Source organism: Sinocyclocheilus rhinocerous, unplaced genomic scaffold (genome assembly GCF_001515625.1).
Source record: "Sinocyclocheilus rhinocerous isolate Xijiao unplaced genomic scaffold, SAMN03320098_v1.1 scaffold112, whole genome shotgun sequence".
In the NCBI taxonomy this organism is placed as follows: Eukaryota; Metazoa; Chordata; class Actinopteri; order Cypriniformes; family Cyprinidae; genus Sinocyclocheilus; species Sinocyclocheilus rhinocerous.
The window spans coordinates 185,081-193,634 of NW_015644008.1; the positions used below are offsets into that span (position 1 = coordinate 185,081).

At 35.7% G+C, this 8,554-nt stretch overlaps 1 protein-coding gene across 1 annotated transcript in view; it reads right to left on the reverse strand.

The window, feature by feature from the left end:
* Nucleotides 1–5,806: 5,806 nt before the first annotated feature.
* LOC107757814 (ubiquitin-conjugating enzyme E2 R2) overlaps nucleotides 5,807–8,554 on the reverse strand; it is a 12,684-nt gene continuing 9,936 nt past the window's right edge. The window contains exons 4-5 of the mRNA XM_016575398.1: nucleotides 7,395–7,529; nucleotides 5,807–6,725 (exon numbers count right to left, since the gene is read on the reverse strand). Of these exons, the coding sequence (XP_016430884.1) occupies nucleotides 6,512–6,725; nucleotides 7,395–7,529 (349 nt within the window). The 3' untranslated portion in view covers nucleotides 5,807–6,511. The remainder of the gene's footprint in view (nucleotides 6,726–7,394; nucleotides 7,530–8,554) is intronic.

The following is an 8,554-nucleotide window of genomic DNA, read 5'->3' on the forward strand; positions in this document are numbered from 1 at the left end:
TAATATGCAAGTGCTATATTAGTATATTATTATAGTATTATATTTCAATTTCACAAAGAAATGTGCAGCATTTTGTCCAAGCAATAATAAAAGGACACATTTAATTTATAATTTGTCTTGCATCTCATTTTGTTAAAAAAATTAATAAATTGTGAATCGAATCGTGAAATCAAAATCGTGAATCGTTACATCCCTACATCTAGGACCAGCAAAACCAGCGCCATCTTTTCTACAGGGAAAAGGAGGCATAAAGGCCTTTTATACAGCCTACATATCCCCATATCCTGGCATAGGTCCATCGATCTTGCCATTTTATGAGGTACACGCACAAAAACACTCACACAGAAGCCAAGCTAGCAGTATTTTATAGCATCATACCTATAAATAAATATCTTGTAATGGAATCGGCTTACCATTTTATCTTTGGATTGTTTCATTTGTAATCGACTATCAATTGACTTGATATCACTGATGATATATTTTTGTGAGTACTAAGTATTATCTACAGTAGTTTAACCGGCTGAAAGTGTCCAAAACCGCTTTAAAACCAGCAAACATATCATCTAGGTAGGGATGTAACAATTAACCGGGAGCCGGTTGAAAATCGATTCAAATACGTGACGATTCAAATCGGTTGAGATGCTAAACAAATCACGATTCAATTAGGGGTAGGAGTTTATATGAATCCATGTCTGAGGGGAACTTACTGTCTTTAGAAAAGTGTAGATGGTATTTTTTTATTTTCATCTTGCCTCTGTATAATGCATATTAAAACAGTATTTTATAGCATCATACCTATAAATAAATATCTTGTAATGGAATTGGCTTACCATTTTATCTTTGGATTGTTTCATTTGTAATCGACTCCATTGGACTGTACTTCCACATCTCTGCTTGTTGCCTTATTGATTCGCTGTAATGTAATACACCTCTGTAATGCTCTGTCACTAAATCATACAGGAATATATGAGACTGTGTTTCAGATATTAACACTGACGGCCACTTGAAGAGAAGCTCTCAATGAGGATGATTGATTTATGGGTAGCACCAGTCTTTATCATTGTCATAAACCGTGGTGCTCCTCAACCATCACAAAAATCACATTAAAAACTACTTAAGTCTCATCAAATGCTCTTCATGGGATTGCAAATAATGCAATGAGCCTATAAATCGCTGTCTGGTTTTAATTAACATTAATGATAAAATATGTCACTTGCAGTATATATACATGGCAGTATATAAACAGTACACTATACAAACACCCTACTATTTAAAAAATAAACTGTATGCATTTTAGGAGGGAAATTATTGTTTTGCATTGCGCATCAAATTTCGTGTTAAAATCTCTGAATCTTTGGAAGTCTGATTAAATAATGAGCCAAGAATGCGTATACACTAGTCAACATTTGAAGTGGATCAAAACCTTTTATCAAAGTTGTCCTAAAACTAAAACGCGTTCTTGTCTTAGGACAACTTTGATGAACTTTTTTTGAGCCACTTCAAATGTTGACTACTGTACTCATTTATGCATATAAAGATATGGCAGAAATAGTAAGAGTTGTATGGTTGGATTCAAAAGTTTGTGTCAGCAAGTTTATAACATGTTTTTGAAATAAGTCTCTTATGCTCACCAAGGCTCCATTCATTTAATCAAAACAGTAAAAAAAAAAGTGATATTGTGAAATATCATTATAATAACTGTTTTATAAGATTTTAAAATGTAATTTTGTTTTCAGGAATCATTCTAATATGCTGATTTGATTACTTTGATAAAGAATATCTCTTTGGTTTTGAGACTTTAGTCTTTGCAACTTCAGGGATCTTATCTATGCACAATCAGCTTGTAACACTCCAAAGAGAAAGGAAAACTTGAAATCGCATCATATGACCCCTTTAATCAAAGTCAGTACTTTCTTTCCACCAGAGCCTTAAAAACCCATTTTTTGATACGCTAAAACACACTTTAGGCCTACTAACCCCGGTGTCCTCTTCCTGCCGGCCTGCGGGACTTTCTCCAGCATGTGCGGGCACTTCGCCAGTTCTCCCCGGGCACTGCAGTGCACCCGTATGCAGGCACAAGCTAGCTCTGTGCTCCCTGAGAGAATCCCTATCAGACACAGAGAGACGCTCTTTATGTCTTAATGGAGGACAAATCTGTTAGCGCAAGGCCGGTGTGCCTGCGTGAGCTCTTCACTGCTGTCACCCGAGCGCAAATGAAATGAATGGAGAGACTTTTAGAGAGGCGCTGAGCTGGCAGACGCTAGATGTGGAGATGTTATTGACTGTAGAAGTGCATTTAGATGAATAGTATAAAGAGGAAGAAGCCATTTCAAGTCCATCAGGCATTTTTTTGTGAAATGATTTAAGTAATTTGTACAATATTACTAGTCTACATTTCTACCTGCATTTATTTAATCAAAAATACTTTAAGAACAGTAATATTGTGAAATATATTTACAATTTAAAAGAACCGTTTTCTATTGTAATACAATTTAAAATGTAAATTATTATTGTGATGCAAAGCTGAATTTTCAGAATCAGTACTCCAGTCTTCAGTGGCACATGATCCTTCAGAAATCATTCTAATATGCTGATTTGATGCTCAAGAAACATTTCTTATTATTATTTATGTTGAAAAGAGTTGTGCTGCTTAATATTTGGGTGGAAACGGTTTACTTTTTTTCAGGATTGTTTAGAAAATAGAAAGCTCAAAAGACCAGCATTTATTTGAAATAGTCATCTTTTGTTAATTATAAATGTCTTCACTGTCACTTTTGATCAATTTAATCCCTGATCCCAAACTTCTAAAGTAATGCTCACCCTCATGTCACCCCCAAACCTCCAGTATGACCTTTTATTTCTGTGAAACACAAAAGGAGAAGTGTATATAAAGATACACTTAGGGGTCAAAAAAGCCTCTGACGTTCAGCCAATTGCATTTAATATAAATGTAAACTATAATATGCTTCATTTACTTGCAAATAACATGCAATTAAGCGTTCGAAAACATTAGTTTGCATTACAATAAGCACCCCTTTTAAAAGTATGCTGAAGTATATTTGTTTTTCACAAGGGTGTCCCTTTAAAATACAGACCTTTAGCATATGTAATAATGTTATGAATGATTGATTGTCTAAATGTAAACTGAATCGAGCCTATTCTTTACAAAAAGGCTGCTTTGTATTGTTCAGCATCCCTGGATAAAGCAGGCCAGCCATCGCTGAGATCTCACTAGTGGAGGATTCTTTGGACTGTACTTTGGCATTTTCCCAAACTTCATGAAAGCCACTCCAGCTGTTCGCAGGATTAAGAAATTCAAAATAAGGGTCATTTACTGTCTGTGTCCTTTTTTTCCCCTGAATGTCCTAAAGCAACAAGCAAAGGAAATAACATAAGTAACACCAGAGTAATACAGTGCTAATGCAGAGGTACAAGTGCAAACTTGTATTTTGTACAACAAAAGTTAAGAGTGTGTTTTTTTGAGGATCGCAGTGGAGTTCAGGAGTTTGTTCCACCACCAAGGAATGTATGATACAGTATATACTAAATGTTTAAGGTGGAATTCACCACTTTTAGTCCATTAAGTGGCATTTCACCCTCTCTCTGGTATTCAGAATTAGGATGCTTATCCTACTGCACGTTTAAGACTTTGAATGCAAAATGATCTCATTAACTGAATAAGAAAAAGTGTATACACTGGTAACTGTATGGTACATCAAACTCTAATCCCCCCCCCAAAAAAAGTAAAAAACAAGTAAAATCCTGTTTTCCATAAAACATAGATCCTAAAAGTACAATATTAAACAGCAAAAAGTAAGATTTTGACCACTATTAAGGATAGTTCACCCAAAAATGAAAATTCTGTCATCATTTATTCACCCTCATGTTGTTCCAAACCTATGAGTTTTTTTATTCGGCTGAACACAAAAGAAGATATTTTGAAGAATGTTGGTAACCAAACAGCCATTGACTTTCATAGTATTTTTTTTTCCACACTATGGCATTCTTCAGAATATCTTATTTTGTGTTCAACAGGAGAAGAAAAAAATCAAACAGGTTTGTAACGTGAGGAAGAATAAATGACCATTTTCATTTTTGAGTGGACTATCCCTTTAAGGGATTTTTCTCCATAATGTGCCAATATTAGAAACATGCCTCCTTTTTCATTCTTACAGTGTTAGAGTCACCAGTTCTGTCTCCAAACACTCTCAGCCAGATGACGGTGAACCTTTGCTCTATAAACTGTATCAGCGCTGTAACTGCATCTCACTGTGTGTTCATTGTGAAGCGTGCGAGCTCAGATTGTCTGAATAAGCCTTGAGCACAGTGTTTCCAGGCAAACCCTGAATGCCAGTCGGAGGGTTGCCATGGCAACAGAGTCGGGCCAACTGCACTTTGGAATGCCTGAAGACCCTGAACACTTCAGCTGTGCTGAACATCTTATCTGGTAACCAATGTCATTCTTCTGTGCATTGATATGAGAATCTCTCATGACCACTTTCCCTGAAAAATGACACGTCATATAACAAAATAAATAACAAATTAGATCTCTTTAATATCTCGATAGATTCTCTGTCAACAAAGAGATGAATTAGCAAGCAAAAGGAGACTTTGCTTTGAGAAAAACAACCCAGTAAGCTTAAATGTCTCCTCTAGAAATTTCTAGAACATCTCAATGTCACGCACTGTACTCCGTTTTCTCTCGTCTACTTTATTTAATTGAAACCCCTGAGAAGAGTTATGCAAAAGAAAGTTGTGTCAGTAAGACATTTGCATTTGCTTCCTTTAGTTTGATTTTAATGATTTTTCGACGTTTAAATAAAACAAAGATTATTGGAGTACATTTTACAAGAAAATACAATTTCAGTCAACTTCAAAATTTCACATTTAATGTGTAACCTGTCGCTTCTTAGTAATTATTTGTGAAAATTAACTAGCAATTTCTGAGTGAAAATTGTTTCAAGTCCTACACCAATTTTTTCAGTGATGTTGGGTATTTAAAAAAAAGAAAGAAATGTTAAGTATTCTAATAAAGATCTTTATTCAGTTTTAAATAGGCCAACAAACTGTAAAAATACATACAGGTCAATAAAATGACAAATCAGCTCCTTGTGTGCATTTCAGCCTCTTGGGATACGGTTGTAAATTGTCCTCAAAACAATATGGAACAGATGGATGACTTGTAGGTGTGAAAAAAAAAAAAAGTACTTTTGTTGTCGGTAGGTTTTTTTCTTTTTCCAGATTGGTTGATCCTGAGAGTCAGTCGGTATGAGATCAAATTCAAATCAGAGACGGATGCCAGCATTCACCAGCCTCCAGGAAGCGTAAAAGGAAAGTTTCAATCATGATATTACAACGTAGGACGTGCTTTCAATTCATGGAGCGATAATGCAAAAGAGACGGTGCAAAAAAAAATCATTCAATAGTCCAGAAAGTCACCCTGCATCCCAAATAAAACAACAAATGCTTCAGTGATTAAATAAGATTGACTTAGGACAACACAGGAATATCAGCATTGCTTAAAATAAACTCAGCTTAACAGAAAAGATAACACCCACTCGTCAACATACCCGATTAAGTCTGACTATATTGATTTTCTGACAAGCTGCAATATCTTGGAACAAAGAAATACATAATTTCAATAATTAAAGTGACACTATCAGTTAAATAACGCAGATTTTAAGCACATTATAGAATTCAGGCCTCAGCAGTTTGCATTTTTACATTGCAAAATGATTTTAATATCAACTTATCATCCTTTATTTTTTTTTGCTTAGGGCTTCTTAAAGAGATAATTCAACCAAAAATGAAAATTCTGTCATTTACTTAACCTCATTTGTTCCAAACCTGTATTTTGAAGAATGTTGATTTGGTGACAATTGACTTCCATTTCTCAAAACATCTTATGTTTCAAAGAAGAAAGTAAGTCATACAGGTTTGGAATGACAGGAGGGTGAGTAAATGAAGATAGAATTGTCATTTTTTGGGTGAACTTTCCCTTTAACGTAATTACTACTCAAATGAAGGGTGAACTCAAACCGTGCCCCCAAAGTTGTAATGTTTTATTGCTGGGCTGCTCAGATGTGCTTGAAGGCCAAAAAAGTGAACGTGGGTCACTCTAAGAAAATTAAAAAAATCAGTAACAATCAGCGTGATTCAGCACAAAGCCTCATTCAAAGAATCACTCCTCAATTCAGTCAGGCTCGTTTTTTTTTTTTTTGTCCTTTTTGAAGTAACTTTCACAGAGCTATCTGAAAGCACAAAGCAAAGAAATAATAAAAGAACAGACTGGAGAAAAGCCTGAAGGCCAGCACAATTATGACACGGAGGGAAAACAACATAATTCTTATTTAAAAAAAAACAAAAAAAAACAACGAAATCTCATTTAAGTCCTTTAAGGAAACAAAAATGGCCATCTGAGTGAGTGTAAATGCAGGGCGCATGCCTTAACGTTTCCTCTTTCGGGGTGATGCTGATGAAGCCGAGAAAGAAGATGGTAATGGGAATGTTGTCATGATTCCTCGTTTCCGGAGTCATCCTCGTCATAGCAACAGTCCTCGCCATCCTCATCCTCCAAGTCCTCATCATCATAGTAATCGTCATATAACAGGTCGGACCCCTCGTCTGGTGCAGGGGCGCGTGTGCGAATGCAATACTCCGCCAGGGTGGTGGGGACTTTTACTCCGTCCCGTTCTGCCTCGGCTTTAGTGGCCAGAACCTGTTTTCTGTAAGACACACAAACACATGCAATGGAATATTTGGCTTTCAAATCTTCAGGCTAGACTTCAATTGTAAATACATTAACGTTAACATGTTTTCCATTTGCTTTTACTGCTATTACAGTTTGTGGTAATCCATGCCATGCCACAGATTCTGCCCAAAGACATTAACTTTGCTCACAATGCAGATTTACACAGCTGAAATATTAACCATGTAGCTTCCATAAGACCCATCTGTCTCAGGCAGTGGGACATATTGACATTTTATGTTATATTAGTTCTTCATATGAATTGTTGCCCTGAGGTTTCAGGCTCAGAAATAAACAAGTCAAGTCAAATTTTCCAACTCAGATGGTTGAAAACATGAATTGCAACATGCAATAGACTGCCAAGAGGAGATGAACAGTCACTCGTGTTTCAGTGACTCATTCAACCACAGGAGGGCACCGCTGATCCAGAAAATCCACTAGCTGTTGCTTTTCACCAGGCCTTCTGATAGAGCCATGAAAACGTAACCAGCATTAAACAAATAAACATTGAGCACAGCTGAACTCTTAAAGGAGTCATATTCTGTATTTTTGCACAATCATTAATAGGGATGGAACGATTACCGGTTTCACGATAAAATGCCCTGACGGTTAGTATTATCGTTTAAAATTTAATTATTAATATTACCTAATGATTTCTGCGTATTCCCGGTCTTTTCCTTTACTGTCTCTCCATTTGCGGTACATGACGGAGGCGTCCACGTTGGCTGGAGAAAACGTGTTGGGTTCGTTCAGTAGAGAGATGACACTCAACAGTATAGTTCTGAAACACACAAACAGACACTCGATGTTATAATGCCATTACCTTAAAGCTCATCAGTTGCAAAGCTGCTTTGTGTTGCATTTTCCTTAAGATTCCAAGAGATTTTACACAAGAGGATCAGTCTTTATCTATTGCTTACAGCTACACCGATGCACTCACATTTGCAGTAGGGGCGTACAGTATTTTCAGTGACCAATTTGGCAAGAAAACAACAGTGTTCACTTGGAAAGTAACTTATTTTGAAGTACTGTTTGCATAATCATTCTTATAGTCATTGAGTGTCAAAGTGTTTTGAACTTAGAAAATAAATGATGTAGTCCAAAATACATTTTCAACAATTTAGAGTGAAACCTGTATAATTAAAAATAACAGCAACAACAACGATCATTATTATTATTATTATTATATTAATCGTGCTATAATTATCATTTAGTGTTATGATATACAATTAATTTGAATATTCATGTGATATAATTATTTTAGTTATTAATAGGTCAAAACCAGAAATAAAATAGCTGGTTCTACACATATTCTACACATACCATAGCTGGTTCTACAAATATATATATATATATTTTTTTTTTTTTTTTTTTTTTTTTTTAAAAAAGTACAATGGCAAGGTTGAGCTGAGCTCACATACTACTCACACTTTGAGGATCACAGTATGAGGATTGTGTGATGTCACTGATCATCGCATGATCTCACATGTTAACTGGGAAACATACCTGACAATAAAGCTAATTCTGATTGTGATCTCCTGATCTCAACCACATTGAGCATACATTTCACTTGCTGAACACAAAACTAAAGGCAGAAAGACCCACAAACAAACAACAACTGGAGTCAGCTGCAGTAAAGGCCTGGCAAAGCATCACAAAGGAGGAAACCCAGTCTCTGGTGATATCCAGACTTCCAGACTTATGACAATCATTGCTTGCAAATGATTCTCAACAAAATATTAAAAATGAACATTTTATGTATGATTGTATTTATTTGTCCAATTACATTTGAGCCCCTGAAAATGG